Source organism: Ahaetulla prasina, chromosome 4 (assembly GCF_028640845.1).
Source record: "Ahaetulla prasina isolate Xishuangbanna chromosome 4, ASM2864084v1, whole genome shotgun sequence".
NCBI lineage: Eukaryota > Metazoa > Chordata > Lepidosauria > Squamata > Colubridae > Ahaetulla > Ahaetulla prasina.
In genome coordinates, this window is record NC_080542.1 from 28807805 (window position 1) to 28830569 (window position 22765).

The 22765-nt window shown below is 37.2% G+C and overlaps 2 protein-coding genes across 2 annotated transcripts in view; both read right to left on the reverse strand.

Annotated features, from left to right (window-relative positions):
• Window positions 1–1931: 1931 nt before the first annotated feature.
• LOC131198099 (vomeronasal type-2 receptor 26-like) lies at window positions 1932–15709 on the reverse strand. Its single transcript, XM_058182608.1, has 7 exons — window positions 15691–15709; window positions 11756–12077; window positions 10245–10536; window positions 7334–8194; window positions 6688–6915; window positions 5264–5390; window positions 1932–2830 (listed from the first exon to the last, which is right to left on the reverse strand). The coding sequence occupies exons 1-7, from the start codon at window positions 15707–15709 to the stop codon at window positions 1932–1934; spliced, it is 2748 nt and encodes a 915-aa protein (XP_058038591.1).
• A 984-nt stretch (window positions 15710–16693) lies between these two features.
• Window positions 16694–22765, reverse strand: part of LOC131198100 (vomeronasal type-2 receptor 26-like) — a 31958-nt gene continuing 25886 nt past the window's right edge. Inside the window, exons 6-7 of the mRNA XM_058182609.1 lie at window positions 18477–18603; window positions 16694–17595 (exon numbers count right to left, since the gene is read on the reverse strand). Of these exons, the coding sequence (XP_058038592.1) occupies window positions 16694–17595; window positions 18477–18603 (1029 nt within the window). The remainder of the gene's footprint in view (window positions 17596–18476; window positions 18604–22765) is intronic.

Consider the following 22765-nt stretch of genomic DNA (forward strand, 5'->3'; position numbering starts at 1 on the left):
CCCTGCATATGCATGGAAGTGGCGCGCACGGAGGTGGTTGTTCACATTTGTGAACCGGTAGCATCCCACACAGAATGCTATGAAACAGCCGACTAATCTGCAAACACCCACTCCATCTACTAATCAAGATGCAACCACACAGCCAACCAACCTGCTTACAGCAACACTCCCCACCCCACCCAGTATTTATAGAGAGGCCGCAGCTCCGACCACGTTTTACTCGCACAAGCACGAAGCCGAAAGCACCAGCCTGAAGATGATGAATGAGACCTTGTCGAAACGTCACCAAGATACTCTCAATTTAAGATGGGAAAAGATCCGAATATGCCAAGACCTACATATACATACATACATACATACATACACATCATTTAATTTGCTAAATAAATGAATTTTATGTTTCTTTAAAGATATAAATTCCATTAAGCTCTAGTAAAAGGATATAGGATTACAATTTCAAAATGATACTTTGAATAAATTCTACAACTATAGAGATATATTCCTTATGCAGATCCAAGGTTATATTTGGGCACAGTTAGAATGCAGTACAAAATCAAGGAAAGAAGAAATTGAAAGTAGTATTTTGCCTGGGTGTTGATAGATAACTGAAGGATAATCCTATCTGCAGACTTTTATAACTGTCCAAAATAGTTGCTACATGAAAAGAGATTTTAGAATCTAGTCCACCAACAACAGCTACTATGTAATTGTGCATATTTCATCAGTAGTTGGAAATCAATTTCTCCATTGATGATAAAAGTAACATGGTGGCTTGATAAGTTCTCTGGGCATTGTCAAAACTGTGACAGATGTGGAAATCTAAGGTAAGATTGGGTAAGGTTTTTGGGTTTTCATTTATCTCCTTTACTGCCAAAGGAAGAATGCTCTTATATTTCTTAGATACTAGATGACAAGAAAATTGCCATTTTGGGGCCTCTGTGGCTCAGGCTGCTAATGCAGTCTGTTATTAACAGCAGCTGCTTGCAATTACTGCAGGTTCTAGTCCCACCAGGCCCAAGGTTGACTCAGCCTTCCGTTCTTTATAAGGTAGGTAAAATGAGGACCCAGATTGTTGGGGGCAATAAGTTGACTTTGTATATAAATATACAAATAGGATGAAGACAATTGCTAACATAGTGTAAGCCGCCCTGAGTCTTCGGAGAAGGGTGGGATATAAATGCAAATAAAAATAAAATTGATGTTCTGTACTAAACAATATTCCACATTTAACTGCTCTACTATCTGGAATAATACAAGCAAGTAAATTCAGCAGGCTAACTATACTAGATATGCCCATATTTCTTTGAATTGACAGCCAGTCTTATAGTACGTTTGACATGCGTACATATCCATGTGACAATGGGATGCTTCAACCATGTAAACTGGTTGCCAAATACCTAAAATGAAATCACATAACTGTAGGAACTTCAAGAAGAGGTTATAGGTAGCTTTTTTGAAGTCCATAATAAATTTGAATGGTCATTAAGTGAGATCTAGCTCACTTAGTAGCATGTTGGCCCCAGAATGGAGAATAAAAACAAAGTTCCAGTTTAGTTACACTACAGAATATTTCTATTGGTTTTGTTTTTAGGTCTATCCTTTCATACCAATAGCTTTCTAATTGCCATGATTATACTCAATTATGATTAATTCTAAACAAGTGTCCTACTACCCTAACCATGACTTTTAAATTTCAGTGTCATTTGTTTCCTTCTACATAATAGGAAGTGAAGCAGTTTAAAAAATAAATGTGCTTTGGAAAAAGATTCTGAAGGGGAAAAAAAAGACTAGTTTCAAGAAATGATCAGAAGAGATGAGATGCATGAAGGTTCATTTCATTTTGTCAAAATCTGATAACTTTCCATAAATATTCTACATTGCATACAGAAAAAGAAGTATAAATTAAAAACATTGAGAAAAGAGGGAAAGGCTTATTTTTGTCTTATTAATTGTTCTCTGATGTTTAGGTCAGGCCTAAATACAATGACATAGCATTTTGGGGAAAAGATGCAAAATAAAAGCCCAGCACCGGAGGCTAAGATGGAAAAGATCTCCACAGCCACCATGTATTTCCCTTTGGAGCTCAAATATGCTGGGACAAAGGACAACCAAACACTGCAGAAGACCAACATGCTGAAGGTGATGAACTTGGCTTCATTGAAACTGTCAGGTAATTTCCTGGCAAGAAAAGCTGTTATGAAGCTGATAAGAGCCAGGAAACTCATATAGCCAAGGACACAATAAAACATGGTCACAGAGCCTTCATTACATTGAAAGATAATTTCTTCAGTCACTGAGAATGTATCAACATCCGGGAATGGAGGAGTCATTGCCAACCACAAAATACATATACTTGCTTGGATCAGAGAACAAGAAGCAACAACACAATTGGCTAATTTTTTTCCCACCCACTTCCTCATTCTGGATCCTGGTTTGGTGGCCATAAAAGCCAGAACAACCATGATTGTTTTTGCCAAGACAGAAGAAACAGCCACTGAGAAGATGATGCCAAAAGTTGTCTGTCGGAGAAGACAGGCCACTTTTCCTGGTTTACCAATGAATAGCAATGTTGAAATGAAGCAGAGCAGGAGGGAGATGAGGAGTGTGTAGGTCAGGCTCTGGTTGTTGGCTCTAACAATGGGAGTGTTGTGATTCCTCATAAATGTTACTAATATAAGGATTGTAGTTAAAGAAAAGGTAAGTGCAAGAGATGCTAAACTGATCCCTAAAGGTTCTTCATAAGACAAGAAACTTATAACCTTGGGAATACAGAAATCCTTTTTCTTGTTTGGATAGTATTTGTCTTGGCATCTGAAACATTCATTTTTGTCTGAAATAGAAGAAGTTGTATAACATTAGTATTTCATGCATATCATAAATCTGGCCAGTGTGTTATCATATTATTTCCTATACTATTAGGCAGCTACTTTGATTAGTGGATATATAGAAAGGCCTGCAGATGTCAAGTAAACATGCTTTGTTTGATACTCAATATAATCTTCTAACCTTTGCGGATTATATTTAATATTAAGATTAGAAGCTTGGTATATGAGATACAAAAGATGTGATAAAGTTAAATGCTTTAGTAAATTTAATCATTTTGTCACTTTAAAACTATTAACTGTATTTGGATTTTTGAAGTTACACCAGCATCCCCCAAAAGGGACTACTTATGACTCCATTTCAAAGTTGCATCTGCTAAAGCACCCCTGCAATTATTCATCCTTATGACCGACTGCAGACATGCTGCAGTGTGTCTCCCTGACAGTTTCACTCTCCATCCTGCCCTGCTAGATCCCCACAGATGCTGGCTTGCTTCGTCACACCACTAGCTTCCTCACACTTCTGTCCACCTTGGTAATCAGTCACTCAGTTACCTTTTGAAGATTTCCCGTGTGCAAGAGCCAAGGGTATGGAAAGAGGACAGGCTGTTTTGTTGTTGGACCACACAGAACGATCTCACATGTGACCATCTTTTTTTCTGAGTACAGCCACAAATTGCTTCAACCCAGCAACCCATTGCAACATGGCAATGAAGCAGTTTGTGATTGTGTAGCATGACTGCAGAAGCTTGGAAAATGACAGCTGCTTATGGGACCCAATCAATGAAGCAGTTTGTTTTCCTTACTAACACTAGTATTAGCTTCGCCAGCATTAGCAAGAAAAAGCAAACCATTTTGTATTTGCTTTCGCTTGTTAATGCTAACATTATCATCCCTGTGTTAACTTTGCCTGTATTAGGCTCCCCACTCTTGAAACTCCCGGTCATGTTCCACTCAATTATCCATACATGTGTTTAACAATTGTATTGGGGACAGCAGGGATAGGGGTTGTTAATTGGGGCTGTTCAATTACATTGGCAATGCATCCTACAGTCTCAAAAGACTATGGTATCGTGCTCTGAAAAGAGATCCTAAAACAGCATCTTAATGGACATCTCAATTACCTATATAATGAGCAAGCTCCATTTTGGTCATAATTCAAGGACTAAATATATTATACAGTATATATAACAACAACAACAACAACAACAACAACAACAACAACAACAACAACAACAACAACAGAGTTGGAAGGGACCTTGGAGGCCTTCTAGTCCAACCCCCTGCCCAGACAGGAAACCCTACACCACCATCTCAGACAGATGGTTATCCAACATTTTCTATCTATAACATATCTATCTGCCCACCAAGATTGGAAGGCAAGATATGTTGCAGGCCCCACCAGTACATCTGGTACCATATAAATCTGTTTAATAAATGAATTAATAAAATATTTCTTATCATATTCAAAGATGTCTCATCATATTTTACATTTCTTTTTTTTATTATTATATTTTACATTTCTAAAAACTTTTATTTACTTATGTTTTGCCACTTTATAATTTTGAGATTCAGATTTAATATAGAAAAAGTGAATTATAATGCAAAATGAACCTATATGAAAGAATGTTATAGTAGTTCCCAATGCATAGATTCATATATAAATTATGACTTCATTTGACTATTTATTAGGAAGTTCTTTTATTAAATAAAATGTGACAAAATGTGATAAAATATGAAATAACTTTTTCAGGAATTTTTTAAAGGGTGAAATGTGAATTAAAAGCCAACTAAAATCAGTAATTATGTTCTGATCTTGTCATTTTGTAATCTGTTTGTAATCTGTTTCCCAGATGCCCTTTGATCTGAGAGATCTCTTGTACCCTTCAAAAGTTAAAGACTCCAAATGAGAATAATTTGGAGAAAACTGATCAAAAAAGAGTTTAGAGATAAGTTAGCAATAATATTTCATAGATGTTTTGATGGTGCAATGGTTAGAGTGCAGTACTGCAAGCTACTTCTGCTGATCACCGGCTGTCAGCAGTTTGGCAGATAGAATCTCATCAGGCTCAAGGTTCAGTCAGCCTTCCATCCTTCCAAGGTCAGTAAAATGAGGACCCAGATTGTTGCTGACTCTGTAAACCGCTTAGAGAGGGCCGTAAAGCACTATGAAGTGGTATGTAAGTCTAAGTGCTATTGTTAGATCTATAAAAAAAAGTTTGCAACTTCTACCTATCAATCTACAGTATATACATACATAAATAAAAAATTAGGCAATCTTTGTTGTTAATGCATTGAGACAGTTCAACATTCTGGTAAATAGATGTTTTTAATCATCACCTTTAAAAATGCTTTTTTTTAAAAAAAAAAATCTACTTGTTACATTACATTATTCTTTTTATTGCCTGAATTTTATTTTGAACAAACAAGGAGATGGTTACCATTCTCAGTTGAAATTGTCCCTTCTGGGCAGGGGATGCAGTCATAGCAGCAAAATGGCTCTCCTTCCTTCACTTTTTTGCTGAAACCAGGATAGCAACTATTACTGCAAACAGAGATGGGTATCACCTGGAAATTAAAGAGGAATGTGTTACATTACAGAATGATAAAAGAAAGGCTTTAATTTTATGCATACTTAAGTTCAAAGAGCCTGCTCAAGATGACTTATTTGATATGCTAGAAATTGTTGCTACAGATGGATAAATTGCTATATTTCAGTAGCCATATCACTTTTGCATATCAACACTCTATACACTAAGGTGAAAAGTTGCCTTGAAATTGTAACTTGTTTTTCCCAAATTTTCACTTCTAAATGTATTTTCACCTACAATTAAGTATGTCTTTCTTTAAAAATATATAGATTTTTGTTCCTTTGGAAATGCAAGTTTGAATAACTGCAGTCCATAACAAATAGGGAAGCTTCTCAGCTTTTATATATATCCATTTGGGGAAGATTATAGAATCATAGAATTGAAAGAGGCAACATAAGCCCTCAACAAAAACTCATGTTTTAATAATCAGTGGCAAAATGTTTACTTGACCCGTTCAAAATGTCTCTCTGAACACTTAAGTCTATTTCTGACCTTATCAATTTGCATATACTAATTCAAAATACCATTTTGTTTTTCCCCCCTGGATTTCAAAGAACCCTGTTAAATTGTATGCATCTGTTCATGGAAACTAGGGAAACTGTATTCAGCTGCATAAATATGTACCCTTGTATAATTTGATATTCTACATTTCATTTTAAATTGGGATTTTAATTCATTATGTGTATTAATAAAAGAAGACAATGGCCACTGGATGGAACAAATACATTTATGCCAAAACTTCTCACTAGAAATTAAATCAAATAGGCTTTTTAGATTAAGCAATGCAGCACATTGCTTTCTAAGTTTTATAGCATAGTTTTCTAACCAGTGCTCTTGCATTAATAATATTTGCAGTATGGATTACACTTTAAACATTAGCCTCAAAATTTTTTCTAGAAATGTCCCATTCATCAACTTCTTACTTAAAATTTTAGCATAAAAGTTTTAGCAAAAAGTTACACTTACACTTTTTAGTAGATTTAAAGAAAAGTAGTTTACAGGAATATTTGATTTATAAGAAAACTGTCAATACTGTATCTCTATACTTTGGCCTAATGGATAATATTATCAATTGCAAAATGTCTGCCCTGACAATTAGGGTAGATATTTGTAACTTAGACGGGTAGTTATTATATAAATTTATATTCTGAAATTAATTCACCTATTTTTTCAAAAGATTGTTGAACATGAGGAATTTTCATATCATAACAGAAACACATAATTCAAAATCATGATAATTAGATCTGATTATTAGGCTGATAATTAGATCCTACCTGATTAAACCAACTATGCCATGTAATGACTTCTTCATTAATGGTTAAAAGTTCATCTGGAGAAGCTAAGTGATTCACCTTCCCAACTTTCACACGAAAAAATGATTTGTTTGGGAAAGCAATCCAGTTGATGATATCAAATCCAGCTGCTAGTATTCCATTCTGATCAAAAGAAACCAGATCTCCAGCACTGTTGTTAAAAGAAACACCTCTCAGAAAATAATGGAGCTAGAGCAAAAAAATTAAATGCCAATTTTGAGAACATTTCCCTCATCATGATGGTAGCAGATAACCATTCTAGGCTTCTCTTTCTCTCTTGAGTGGAAATCATTTATAAGACTCAGTGGGAGAAGCCAGACCGGTGTGCATTAGGGAAGAAACAAAAGAATTACACTAGTTCCCTATGCTTACCACAAAATTTGAATGGTGGCTAATAAAAAAATAATCTGATTTCTATTACACCAAAAATAATCTAACTTCTAGAGTCAAACATACATTTATTACAATCAAATTAATAGAGTGTCATTAAACATGGAAAATCATGTATCCTAAACATGGAAAAGTGCCTAGCACAAATTCAGACCTAGTTTTGCCATCACACTTATGTACATGATGCTCCATCAGATGAGGATGTTGATGACATTACCTGCCAGAAGCCTTGATTATGTATCCTCCCTCCTTCTCCCTCTATGGTAGCTTTGTGTTTATGTTTAAAAGAAGACAGAGCATGTAAAGCATTAGCTACAGCATAAAGAGCATTGTAACTGCTATAACTGTGACCAGTCATTTTCATTTCAAAAAGAGATCCAGGAAGGCTCTTCAGATCCTCTGTTCCATTGCAAATTTGGTCAGGCACATCGCTCATTGCCATATTAGGAAAGACACAGTTGAAAGCTTCTTGCCAGAATAGAGTGATAAACCCATCTTCTTTTTCACTGAAGGGATTTTTTTTCTGAATAAATGATTTGAATTCCGGTAGATTGGCAGAGTGCATTGACAAGGAGAGGGCACCGTGGATTATATCTGTATCCCAATGGAGTTGAAAAGCTGATGAAGTGAATTCCATCTGGGCTGTCATTATCCACACAACACCTTTTGGTTTACTTCTCACTGATTCCAGGTTTGGCATATACTGCAACCATCTCAAGAACATCATGGAGAAAGATTCTCCATAAATTACAACTGCATTAGCTTTACTACTCATGATATTTTCATATACTTTTACCCCCTGCTGAATCATACCTTCAAGTTTAGTGATATCACTAAATTTTGGGAATCTTTCAATAAAAGAAAAACAAATTCCTTTTTCTGAAAGAAGTGGAATCATAGTTTGTGCCATATTTTCTCCATGGTCATTGTCCATGACAAGAAACCCTATCCAGGTCCATCTGAAATGCAGGAGCAGTGAGGCAATTCCTGCATATTGAAGGGGTTCTGGGGGAACCATCTGGTAGAAAGAAAGGCCTGGAGTTTTATCATTCATGAGGGGAGAGAATCCATAAATCAGCTACAGAGAAGTGGGTAAAAAATAATGGACAAATGTATATAATACTTTCAATTATTCTCACAATCTGCATAGATTAAGTTAACAAACCTCATACTGTTTGTTTATTGAATATATGATCACTTTCCAGTTGGGGTTATGTTGGTGTTCATTCATGTATAACAGCTTTCAACATTGCTACTTGAAATTACTAAATTTTTATATACTCCCATTTCTACATAAATGTATAGGTCACTTGAACCATTCCTTTAAACTGAGTTGAATTACTGAAGTGATTTAATGTATAAAATCCAGTTATGTTTCCTTGGAGTGATTTAAAGAGATTCCAAATATGGTCTCTCTCTCTCTCTTAAACATTTTATAGATTAGAACACTTGAATAAGAAATTCTCTACTATATGTAATTTACTTTTTTGTAAAAGTATCTATCTTCCAGGGAATACATTCAAAATCAAAGCACAAAAGGTAAAAAAGTAAGTCCAGTGATGTAATCTCCTGTCCATTCCCTGCAGAGGAACTCCATGTAGAGAATCAGCCCTTTTCTCACTTTTTGGAAGATAACAAATGTCACAAGTGAAAATAAAATAATACTTCATAAAAAAAGTTAAAATCTTAACTCTCTTCTTAATTATAATATACACACATATAACATTAAAAATACAGTACAGTTCAAATCACGGGACAGGGAAACTGCAAAGAAATTAGACAAAAAAAAAAAAAGAGAGAGAGAGAGAGAGAGAGAGAGAGAGAGACCACCCTTACAAATGTCTGTTCCATAAAGATATTGGAATGGTTTTAAAAATATTCTTATAGGACAGTTTTTCAATTTCATGAACAAGTCTCAGGTTTGAATAAAAAGCTGAAATTAAACAAATAATTTAAACTTTCCCTAAATGTCCATTTCTCTAATTCCTTTCCAGGACTATTTTTAGCAGGTGATGGTGGTGGATGATGGGTGGCTAGGAGGGACTATAAATAATATTCAGAAACCCAATTCTTTCCCAGACTCAGTTCATAACTATATGTATTTCTGAATAGTATAAGAGATGCAACATATCTCTTATTCATGTTGCAAATTTAAATTTAAACTAGTAATTAGTAAATCTTGAACTTTGAATTGAATCTGTAGTACTAATTAATATGAGCTCTTTATTTATTCAGAAACTTGACACCTTAATTAAAGCAGACCCACAAAACATGGGGCTGAATCTGTCCTGAATTCAATAGGGCTATATATTTTTTATTTATCAGACTCCCAATCAATAGATTTGCCCTGATAAGATGGTAATTATGATCAGACTTAAACACAGAATACAATTGTCAAATGCAATACATTATCTTTGATGCAACAATTCAGTTTTCTTCTTTAATTAATTAGAAGTAAAATGGAATAGTTTTACTATAACACATAGTAAAAAAAGTTATCCAGTACCTGAAAGTACATAACACCATTCCTTGGATGTCTTCAAAGGTATAAATTCCACTTACACAATGCACTGTAAATGGATGGACAATTGAAACTAAATAGTGATATTTACAAGAATGTGACTCCTGGAATTGCTGGGATAAATCCCCTTTTCCATCCCAGGACTTTGTAGTGCAGGATAGGACTGAGATACAATATTCAAAATAATTTTAAAAATATAAAAGTTGTATTAACTTAGCATATCAGACTGGAGAACACTCCTGCGAGTCCCTTGGACTGCAAGGCAATCAAACCGGTCAGTCCTAGAGATCAACACTGACTGCTCTTTAGAAGGCCAGATCCTGAAGATGAAACTCAAATACTGTGGCTACTGAATGAGAAAGAAGGACTTACTGGAGAAGAGCCTAGTGCTGGGAAAGATTGAGGGCAAAAGAAGAAGGGGACGACAGAAAATGAGGTGACTAGTTGGAAAAACTGAAGCAATCGGTGTAAGTTTAAATGGACTCCAGAGGATGTTAGAGGAGAGGAAGGCCTGGAGGAACATTGTCCATGGGGTTGTGATGGGTCAGCCACGACTTCACAACTAGCAACAACAATAAAACATATCAGATAGATAAATATATCTTACCTGTGGTTTCTTATAAGTATCTAAAATAGTTGCCACATGAAGAGAAATTTGTGCATCCAGTCCTCCAATAACAGCTACTACATTATTCTGGATGTTACAAACATAGTTGGGGACCAATTCCTCCACTGAAGATAAAAGTCGCAAGGTGGCCTGGTAAGTTTTTTGGGCATTATCATAACTATCATAGATGCAGACACCTAAGGTGAGATTGGTTAAGATCTGTGGGTTTTCATTGATCTCCTTCACAGCAAATGCCATAGCCAGGATGTGCTGGTAATTCTTAGGAATTAAGCTACAATGAGAGTTGCATTCCGTATCAGAAGGCCATTCCGCACTGAACAGCTTTTGTGTTTTAAAAGGAATTCAGCAGGCTGATTGTATCATTTCTCTGACATTGTAAACTCATATCCACCTGCACATACTGTTAACATGCATGGAGATGATTTGCATTTTTGCAATAAGCTTGCATACAATATGTGGATTTTTAAATATGTTTATGTCAATTTTTTCACCATGCGCATTAGGGAAGAAATATGTAAGTGTTAGTTACTTCAGGAGGGTTTTTTTTAGAATCATGATATTTAATTCCAAACTATATTGAGGTTTTACATTGAAAATAACCTTAGAATTCTGTATAGTATTTTCATATACATTTGTCCAAATAATTTTTACTTGCAAATATTTGCAAATTTGCCAACGTACATAATTTTGAAAAGAACATGTAACCTCACATTCATGTTTACCTTAATGTTCAGACAAATACAGATATCCCTAATAAAAAATGTCTTGATTATTCTTGATTTACAAAATGATAGAGATGAGCTTATATATGGTGAATTTACTCATTTTATAAAATAATAGATTTGTAATATTCTAGAACTGAAAGCAATTTTAAAAATTGTGACGTAGACAAAAGCTATACAGATAAAACAGTGGCTATCTCTAACATTTAAAAGATGAAGCAGATACATTTATTGATCATTCTTTGAAAGAACAGGGATGTTACAATGTTTCAATGTTTCATTGTAATAAAGGAATTATCACAAAATCTGCAAAATAAAAGCATAACAGACCAAACATGATAAAGAGTAAGGAAGGTTGTCAAGGATGAAACTGGTTTAATGAAGAGATTTGGCAGGTAAAAAAGACTGAAAGGAAGATAGTGAAAGCAAAATAGAAAGAAATTAGTCTTGAAACCAGGTTTCTCCAGTCTGGGTTTTCTGCATGAATGGGTTCAATTCCCAGGGTTTCTCAGCTGGTTAGATATTTCAAAGAATTATGACAGTCAAAGGCTACACTTTGGAATGAGGGTGAGGTGGGGAGTTTCCTGAATTTGAGGAATGCTGCTTTAAAATTCTGAATATCTGAATATAATGTATTCTTCATCAGATGATTTTCCTCAGTATCTTACTATCACCTAAGCAAAGTATTTTATTGAGATGATATTACTCATTTTGCTTAGACAAGTGACTAAAATGATTAAAAAATGAAACAATTATCCAGTTTCTTACACAAACTCTCCTGGTAATACTGGTGAAGGGGTTTCAGTGAAGATGACTTCTTTTGGTAGGATGCCTGTCTGAGAAGCAATGCCACCAACAATGATATCTCCTAGTTGTTGGTATTTATGATATGAAGAGTATGAGTGGGTGATGCTGCACCTACGAGACTTGCAGACTATGTGAGGAAGCAGCACTAGCAACAAGATCAGTAAAATAATATCCATGCTCCAGATATCAAAGAACTCTTTTACTTCTTTGGCACATCTATTAGCATTTCTGCGATTAATAGTATCTAGTCTTGAATGGTGGTTGCTAAAGCCTGAATCTTGGTCTTTAGAAATGGTATGGGAAAATAATACTCTTCGTCAGTCTTCATTTTAAGGTTCACTGAAATCCACAGGGATCTGGAAAATCAGCAGAAATAAAAACAGTCATTAAGATAGAAAAACAGGAATTTAATTAAAGTTTGATTCCTTAGGGAACTGCTGGAGAAGTATTGTTTTCCTGAGTTGAAAAGATTTTTTCTCCGATAGAAAATGATGTTCTAAGTGGGCTTAGATTCGTAATGATGAAATTTTTGGTGAATGAGGGCCACGTTCATAATTTGGGAGTAGCTTGATGGTGACAATAAGGAACTGATCATGCAAATGATGATTGTGATTTGCATGGAGTAGCCCAGGGGTGAAATGCTCCCGGTTTGCACCGACTCGCCCGATCTGGTAGTGATGGCGGCTGGTGGTTTGGAGAACCGGTGACAAAAATCCCTGGCCCCACCCCTCCCACCTCTGCTGAGCTGCACCATCAGCAGAGGTTTTTTTTTACTTTTAAAAGCAGTTTTTTTTCAGCCGAAAATATGCCTTTAAAAGTAAAAAAAAAAAAAAAGCCTTTGAGGATCCCGCGGCTCAGCTGAGATTGTCAGAGCCTTTAAACTCTTTTTTTAAACAACCTCTTCAGCTGCAATCGCCAGGGGACCCTTTTAAAAAAATTTTTTTACAATCTTTTCGGTTGAAGAGGTTATAAATTTTATTTTTAAAAGGCTCCTCTGGCAGTTGCAGCTGAGTTCCTCATCAGCAGAACCTTAATTTCTACAAGCTCTTCGGCCGAAGAGCTTGTAGAAAACCTCCTTTTAAGAGATTCTAAGGCACTTATCTAATTACTGATCTAACACATGGCTTTCCCAGCCCGAAAGGAGCAGTTTCAGCATGCAGGCAGAATCAGTTATTAGCTAATCTATTTCCTCAGTGAGCAACTAATTGCCTGCTTTGCTGGCTGAGGAACTCTGGGAACTGAAGTCCACAAACCTTAAAGTTACTAAGGTTGGAGACCCCTGATCTAAAAAATATAAATAAAATAAAATAATAAAATAAAATATTTGTGCAGCTTTCTGAGATTTGGTGAGTTTCTGTAGTTTCACTCTAACTACAGAAACACACAAAATCTCACAAAGCTGTAATGTGACATTTTGTATGTGTGTGTGTGTGAGAGAGAGAGAGTCAGTTGTGTTGTGTGTGTGTAAAATGTGAAAGTTGGTTTTTGAGCTTTTTGTGGCTGTGTGAGGTACCTGCTTGTTGCAGGGACCATTTTGGGTGAAGTGTAGCTGCTTTTACATTGTGTGTGTGTCAGTTGTGCTGTGTTGTGTGTGTGTAAAGTGTGAAAGGTAGTTTTTGGTACCACTTATTGTTTTGTATACTTTGTTTATTATTTTATTCTTTATTGTTATTGGCCTCGCCCACCCAGTCATCTGACCATCAAGCCACACCCAACAATTAAGCCATGCCCACAGAACTGGTAGGGAAAATTTTTAGATTTCACTTCTGGAGTAGCCATTTTCAAAACATTTAGTGGGGTCAGACATGATCATAACATGAATGAAAGCTAAAACTCTCACTGACATGGCATTAACTGGGTGAAATGGGGTATCATAGTGCAACGATTTTTGAACCAAGATATCTCAAATGGCTTACTTACAGAATGTGTCCAAATTCTGTGCCCATGACTCCCAAGGGAATGAAATTTGGGGATGTTGTGGTTAATACATTGCTACTGGTTGCTGCTGAGTTGTTGTTACAGTTACACGATTTTTATTTTCAATGTTCCATGCCAATTTCTCAGCCAGTTTTGCAATCCTTCACTCCCTCCTCCACTCAGCAACAGGCATTTATCTGTCTACGGGAAAAGAAGGGTGAAGTAATTAAGTAAGTAAGGAAGGAACAACTGGTGTGAAAGAAAGGAGTGTGAAAGAAAGTAAGGAGAGAATGAAGGAAAGAAAAAAGGAAAGAAAAAGGAAGGGAGGGAGGGAGGGACAAACGAAGGAAGGAAGGAAGGAAGGAAGGAAGGAAGGAAGGAAGGAAGGAAGGAAGGAAGGAAGGAAAAGCGATAGGGAGGAAGGAAGATTTGTGATACTCTCTGACAGCTTCCACAAGGAGGAAAGCTGGCAGGTAGTCCAAAGCCCGCTGGTTTTATGCCCACCTGTGGTTATTCTGTTTAGATAAAGAAATACCTCTGAAAAGATCATCCAACAGGGCATGGTTGGTCTGGTTTATTTATATAATTGAAGAATAAACCGATTCCTGTTTTAGAGTGGTAGATTTCTGATGTATGTTGTTTGTTAACATGTGGATTGACCAGTAGAAAAAGTTGGGGATTTATGAATAATTTGGTCAAATGATTTGAAGCTACTTTATTTAGGATACCATTCTCTATGTGCTTTAATATTTTTTTTAAATTTCAATATCATTGCTCATTTAACCATCTGACTGAGATGGTGTAGGGTTTCCTGCCTGGGCAGGGGCTTGGACTAGAAGGCCTCCAAGGTCCCTTCCAACTCTGTTGTTATATTATATTATTATATATTATATTATATACTATAGAAACATTTCTCTATGAACTAGTTTGATCTAAAAAAATTCAAGGTAAGAATTAAGGGAATGAAGTCACACACAATTCAGTTAGAATCACTGCTTAGAGCAGGGGTGTCAAACTTGAGGCCCGCAGGCCAGATGCGTCACACACTGGCCACCTCTACCCTGGGTTTAGCGAAGAGGGAAAAAGTCACAATACGTCATGTGATGCCACTGTGATGACATGACTTTGACACCCCTGGCTTAGAGTTTGGTTAAAAATGCACTTACACATGGATGCACCCACATTCCAAAAACTCATTTTGTGCTGAGCATTCATTTTTATTCTCCATTAGAAATTAATTATTTCCACTACATTGGCACTGCTTTCTTAATGAAAAGTAGGCTACATTTTTTTATAATTACCATTTTTTTTTCAAATCACCAATGTCTTATAAAAACTCAGATATATGTTAATTTCTTACCCAATACTGCCCAAACAAATTGAACTGCCTCACCTGTCAGAAAAATCATATAATACCTACTAACATTATAATTAAGCTTTTCCTAGGATCTCCAGGTTGCTAAATAAAAATGAGCTTTGCTGGACAGATGTTATTCATGCGTAAGATAAGCAATGTTGAGGAAAAACTAGAATCGTTTGGATAGCAGCAGATAGTCAGAGAAAAAGAACAAAGAAAACCTGGGGCCAAACATTTCAGGAAGATCTGAAAAACATCAGCTTTAAATGGAAGAAAGAGGACACTGTAGATATTGGCCAAGAACTGTGGAGTATGCTTGTAGCCCAATGTGCTTGGCATAGGATGTGAGAAATAATAATTCCCCAATTGAACTATTAAAATTACATGTCCAATTGCATTTTCATCCTAATACTTTTTCTAAAAAAACCAGCAAAAATATATATCCAGAAATATACTTTAAAACTAGGTAAATTAAAACTACCATTAACAAAGGAAAACCAGATTCTATAAAAGAGAATCCTAATGGAGACCAATACAATTTTCAATTATCTTATCAATTTGCTTAAAATAGTGAAGCAGAACTAACATTGTCAACATATATACCAGGGGTGGTTCTACTTACCTTTGCTACCAGTTCGCATCGTGCTTGCATGCACAATTGTAAAAACTTAATTTATAGCAATAGCACTTAGACTTACATACTGCTTAAAGTGCTTCACAGCCCTCTCTAAGTGGTACAGAGTCAGCATATTGCCCCCAACAATCTGGGTCCTCATTTTACTGAACTCAGAAGGATGGAAGGTTGAGTCAGCTTTAAGCCTGGTCAAATCTGAACTGCCAAAATGCAGGCTGCCAGCGGCCAGCAGAAGTAGCCTGGAGTACTGAACTCTAACCACTGTGCCACTGTGTTTCTTATACCATATCAAAGGCTTTTTCTTCATATGATGAAATCACAATGACTATTTCATTTTTAGATATCATACTGTTATATCTACTGATGTAATTATTGAAGGCTTGACATCCTTTCATGAAACCAGATTGCTCTAGTTTTATGGCAATAAGACATGCTATGTTCATGATAGAGTAGCTTTTCAAATCTTAACATCAAAATTTATTAAGAATATTGAGGAATAACACAACTTTTTTTTATTTTCAAGATAATGATTATACAAGACATATGGTGTTCTACAGATAGTAAAACAATAGTCAGATCCAATGGAGTTACTATCATTATGATAAGGCAGTTAATTAAAAAAAACCATTCTTCCTACTTATTTAACTATCATAATATGTCCACTAAAATAAATTCCTGCATATTTGAATGAAGAATACTCCAAGTCTAGGAATTTTTAAAAGATATTTTATTATAAATTTTAATTTAATTTCTATAACCAAATTAAAGTCCCTAGCTAAAATAATCCAACTCTCCTATGAACCAAATATGTTGGTTTATCTGTTACTTAAAATTTGATTCAGTTTTTTAAATAAAAAATGAGAGGTTTTTGAGAATAGAGGATATTTATATAAATCAAAAACTAAAAGAGACATTTTTGTAAATAATTTACAGTGCCTTCAAAGAAATCTAGATTTAAAATGTTGTGAAAGTAGATAGATACTTATTTTTATCAGTCTTTTCTTCTTATTAGTTGTTCCCTGTTATTCAGTTCAGCCCTGAACACAATGATATAACATTTTGGGGAAAATATGCAACCTAGAAGCCCAGCACCAGATGCTAAAATGGAGAAAATCTCCACAGCCACTATGTATTTCCCTTTGGAACTCAGGTATGCTGGGATAAAGGACAACCAAACACTGCAAAAGACCAACATGCTGAAGGTGATGAACTTGGCTTCATTGAAACTGTCAGGTAACTTCCTGGCAAGGAAAGCTGTGGTGCAGCTGATAAGAGCCAGGAAACTCATATAGCCAAGGACACAATAAAACATGGTCACAGAGCCTTCATTACATTGCAGTACAATTTCTTCAATCACTGAGACCATATCAACATCTGGGAAGGGGGGAGCCATTGCCAGCCACAAAATACAGATGCTTGCTTGGATGAGGGAGCAGGAAATAACAATGGAATTAGTTAACTTTTTCCCCACCCATTTTCTCATGCTAGATCCTGGCTTGGTGGCTATGAAAGCAAGAACCACTGTGATGGTTTTGGCTAAAATAGAAGAAATAGCCACTGAGAAAACCATTCCAAAAGTTGTTTGTCGGAGAAGACAGGTCATTTTTCCAGGCTGGCCAATGAATAGTAGCACTGAAAGGAAGCAGAGCAGAAGGGAGATGAGGAGAGTGTAGGTCAAGTCCCGGTTGTTAGCTTTGACTATGGGAGTATTGTGATTCCTCATAAATACACTTAGCACAAGAACTGTAGTCAAAGAAAAGGAAAGTGCAAAAGAAGCTAAACTGATTCCTAAAGGTTCTTCATAAGACAAGAAACTAATGATTTTGGGTATACAGAAATCCCTTTTCTTGTTGGGATAGGTTTTCTCTTTGCATTTGGAACATTCAATTCTGTCTGAAAGTAAAAGAGATGAATGTTAATTTAACATGCAAATCATAAATTCATCAATATGCTATTATTATAATTTTATTGGAAACTTAAGATTTTTAAGCTTTTGATATGGAAAGCCACAGAAATTACATGAGCCACCTACATTTAGCTGATATCAAAATATCTATCCTTTTTTAGATTTTATTAAGAATTAATAAATAGTAGATTTTATTTAAGTAAAATAAATAAGAGATAGAAAATATGAAACCAAAGTCATGCGAAATCTAGATTATAATAATATTGTAATTCCTATTATGTCCCTTTGCTTTATTAAAGTTAAATTATTTTGTTCTAAAACAATTATTAGCCTATATATATTCTGACTATTAAAAATGATATTTCTTATTTTTCCTTTTAGGTTGTCTCAATAAACAATGCTGTCTTATTTTTTGATGTTCCCAGTATGAATCACCTTTATTCCTCTTCATCTGGATGCATGTAATTGTGGAATGGGTTAGTTTAAGGTATATGGTGAATTAAATCTATTAGTTTACCTCATAACATTTGTACTTTTTATATATCATATTTAGATAACACTAGCAAAAGCCCTTAGACTTATATGCAGCTTCACAGTGTTTTACTGCACTCTCTAAGCAATTTACAGAGTCAATATATTGCCCCCAATAATCTAGATCCTCATTTTACCAATCTTGGAAGGATGGAAGGCTGAGTCAATCTTAAGCAAGTCAGGATCAAAGGAATTGAACTCCTGACAATGTGAACAGAGTTAGTAGCCTGAAGTACTGCATTCTAACCACTGAGCCACCACGGCTCATTTGAACCATGGCTCAGATGAAAGTAGATTTATATAACTTTAGGTTATAATAAGGAAGAATTTAGATTACCAATTTCAGTTGAAACTCTCCCTTCTGGACAAGGAATACAGTCATAGCAGCAAAATGGCTTCCCTTCCTTCACTTTTTTGCTAAAACCAGAAAAACAATTCTTACTGCATGCAGAAATAGGTTGTACCTAAAAATAAAAAAAGGAAAAAAATGTTCTGGAGTAGGGATTTTGAAAATGCTTGTCCAATGGGCCCATTAAAATTTTTAAGAACAGTAGGCATTTTCAGAGCAAGTATAGAATGTTTAAAGTTATGTAGTCAATTAAACATCTGATGATAAAGTAGTAAAGGCAGACCAGGATAGCTTACTTGACATGTTAAAAGCTTACAGATAGTCAAATTAGTTTATTTCTCAGCCATATTATTACAACGTGTGTTTTGTCACAAACTCATTGTGCCCTCTTTCAGTACTTAAAAGACTGTAGAGAATATTATTGCATTTCATGTAATGGATTTAGTTGAGATAATTGAAATAGCAACAAATTTCAATGAGTTTCGTTACAGAATTTTCTGCGTCATGTGGGTAATAATGCTCAATTTGACATGTATTTTTTTCCCTTTTAAATCCTTTATGCAATTTCTCAAAGTAGGCCAGTGAAAATGATATCTTATATTTGGGGATTGTAACTGCTGGTTTTAAAACATAGATTTCAGTTCTCAAAAGGGGGGGAAAATTTAGTTAAGAGATTTCTATTTGTCAATCCATGTCCCATTCTTAGGAACTTATTTACCTTTGCCTATTCCATTAAAACAAAGGAAAGACCATAGTAATGTAGTTACTTATGCAATCAGCATTTACTTCTAGATGGAAAATTATCCAATTGTACACAAATTTCTAAGAGAATGCATTGTCCATTATTGATCTATAGGTAGATGATTCCATTTCAAACATTTAAATGAATTATGAATTAATGAAAAATATCTGGATAATGGAAAACCTATATTGGATAGAATTGATGAGATGCTGAGAAATAGGGCGATAAGAAATTTGAAGAAGAAAAAGCAGTATATGAAATGGTCTATGTATGTGGTAGAAGCAATTAGAAAAAGCAAAAAGAAAGAAATAGAAAAATAAAGTGAATGGTATAGGTGAATACTATATTCACCCTATACAGACAATAGGCAGGACCTATTTCACAGACAAAAGCCAGGAAAAGTTCCAGGCCCAGACAAGATAACTCCTTCTTGCTTAAAAGTCTGTGCTGACCAATTGGCCCGCATCTTCACCGATATCTTCAATAAATCACTAGAGATGTGCTATGTTCCTTCTTGCTTCAAACACTCTACCATCATCCCAGTGCTGAAGAAGCCCACCATCAAGGAACTGAATGACTACAGACCAGTTGCTTTAACATCTGTAGTCATGAAAACCTTTGAAAGGCTAGTGCTTTCCTACTTGAAAACCATCAGAGATCCGCTGTTAGACCCCTTGCAATTTGCATACCGAGCAAATAGATCAACAGATGATGCTGTTAATATAGTTCTGCGCTACATCCTACAACATCTTGAATCTCCAAAGATCTATGCAAGGGTCCTCTTTGTAGACTTCAGTTCAGCATTCAATACCATCATTCCAGACACTCTTCTAACTAAGATAAACCAGCTACGGGTATCTGAACAGATTTGTAAGTGGATTACAAGCTTCCTAACAAACAGGAAGCAGCAGGTGAAGCTAAGCAGGATCACATCAGATACCTGTACAATTAGCACAGGGCCCCGCCAAGGCTGTGTGCTCTCCCCATTTATCTTCTCTCTGTATACTAATGACTGCATCTCCAATGATCCATCTGTTAAACTATTGAAGTTCGCAGATGACACAACAGTGATCGGTCTCCTTCTGGACAATGATGAATCCGCATATAGACGAGAGGTCGAACGACTAGCCTCGTGGTGCGACCGAAATAATCTGGAACTGAACACACTCAAGACCATAGAAATGGTGGTGAACTTTAGGAGAAACCCTTCCATACTTCCACCTCTCACAATACTAGACAACACAGTATCAACAGTAGAAACTGTTAAGTTTGGGTATTGACGAGGCAGGAGACCAGGTTAGTGACAACAGCTCTTTAATATAGTGTGACCCAGCAAAACTCTGGAGAAAAACCTCTCCTTATATACACTTCAGCCAGAGGCTGTATCCAATCAGAAGCGAGATACTTCCCGCCTAAAACTCCCGCCAAAACTTACAGTAATACATTACACTCCTCCCCTCCCAGAAGGCACTTTGCCAATATTTGCATATTACTTCTCTACGTAGTCCCGCAGGTACGTGGGGCGTCTCCTGACTCTCCCGGACCTGCGCAGTTCACTTTCTGGAGTTGAGTCGAGCTTGCCGGAGGGGCTTTTCGTTCCTCTGAGCTCCTCCTCCCGGCCATCCGGCCCTGGATTATTCGCCGGCTCGGACCTGCTGTCCTCTAGAGGGACCTGATGGTGTCGCTGGACCTCGCCTGACTCAGATAAGTCTCTGTTTGGTTCTACGCTTTCTGTTTGTTCTCTGCTCCAGTCAGCTGTGGGGTTAATTAAATCATAGTCAGGGCTGGTCTCGCCTAATTCTGCCTTATCGCTCAATCTGTTTCTTAATTGATCTATGTGGCGCCTCCAAACTCTGCCATCGTCTATTTCCACTAGATAAGATTTGGGGCCCGTTTGTCTATGACTATTCCCTCTTCCAGCTTGGGCCGCTGTAATTATGTGCCCACACTGAGTCTCCTATGTTTAATTCTCGGATTCTATCTGGTTTTGTTTTGAACCCGTCCTGCACGTAGTTCGGTGTAGCCGGTCTAGCGGGCACCGTAGCTTCCGCCCCATTAATAGCTCGGCTGGGCTGCGGCGGTGGCCACACAGGGGTCCTGTGTTGGACGGTTAGGAATCGTCGATCTGTGCCTGCCAATCGCCGGGCCGCTTCGTGATAGCGCTTCTTCGCACTCGAACAAAACGTTCAGCAAGGCCGTTCGACGCAGGGTGGAACGGCGCGGAGAGGGCATGTCGGGTGCCCTCTTCAGCCAGGTACCCTTCAAATAATGCTGCGGTGGACTGTGGGCCGGTATCGGACACGAGGGTGTCCGGTAGCCCGTCGTGGCGAAAAGGTGTTTTAGTGCTGCAATGACAGCTCCCGCGGTTGTGGATTTCATTAGATGATCTCCAGCCATTTGGAGAATGCATCCACCACAATTAGAAATGTTTGGCCGTGGAAGGGCCGCAAAATCAATGTGTATGCGGGACCAAGGGCCTTGGGGTTTCTCCCACTCCAACACTGGGGCCGTAGGTGGTAGTGGTCTGGATTCCTGGCATACCTGGCATCGGCCAACCCTGTCACCGATTTCCCTGTCCATTAGGGGCCACCAAACATAGCTCCTGGCTTGCCCTTCATCCTTACAATTCCTGGGTGACCCTCATGCAGTAGTTCCAGGACTTTTTCTCAGCTTCTCTGGAACTACCACCCTATCCCCCAGAGCAGGCACCCCTTGCACAGACAATTCCCTCTTTCTTTACAAACTCTCTAAACAGTCGCCCGGCACAGCGGGCCATCCCCTTTGAACCCAACCGATTACAGTTCTTAAAACAACGTCCCGGTAGGAGGCCCGAGCCACTTCCTGCGATGTGACTGGGCCAGAGTCCCAAGAGTCAATTAGTAGAACGGGGGCGCCCGGAGTAGGGTCCTCGATTTCCCCGGGCAAAGGGCATCTGCTCAATGCGTCCGCATGCCCCAGCTCTTTTCCAGGTCGATGCTGCAGTTTGTAAGAGTAGGCGGCCAGAAAAATAGTCCATCTGGTCAGCCGGGGCGATAGTGCCACTGGCGTTGGGCGGTCGCCAGCCAGTAATCCCAATAGCGGTCTGTGGTCAGTGATAATTTCAAAGTCTCTCCCAAAAACGTATTCGTGAAATTTTTTCACCCCTGACACTATTGCGAGAGCTTCCCTATCTAGCTGGCTGTAATTCCTCTCAGCCGGGGACATTGTTCGTGAATAGAACGCTATAGGGGCTTCAGTGCCGTTTGGGAGTCTGTGGCTAAGTACCGCTCCTACTCCATAGGGGGACGCATCACAAACCAATACTAATGGCAGTCTGTTGTTGTATTGTATTAACAGGCTATCGCTTGATAGCAAACTTTTTACTGCCTCAAATGCCCTATTCTCTGACTTCCCCCACGACCAAGCAGTGTTTTTTCCAAGCAATTTATGCAGCGGTTCAGCAACGGTTGCCTTGTCTTTTAAAAACACGGCGTAAAAGTTTACCAGACCCAGGAAAGCCTGGAGTTCTGTCTTGTTTTTGGGTGCTGGGGCTCTC

Bases quoted from the DNA above. Each gene is read 5' to 3' on its own strand.
- LOC131198099 (XM_058182608.1), bottom strand. The intron at 10,537-11,755 runs GTAAGAAACTGG...CTCTCATTGTAG, and splicing joins GTATTACCAGGAGAGTTTGT to CTTAATTCCTAAGAATTACC. The intron at 8,195-10,244 runs GTAAGATATATT...ACTTCTCTGTAG, and splicing joins ATACTTATAAGAAACCACAG to CTGATTTATGGATTCTCTCC.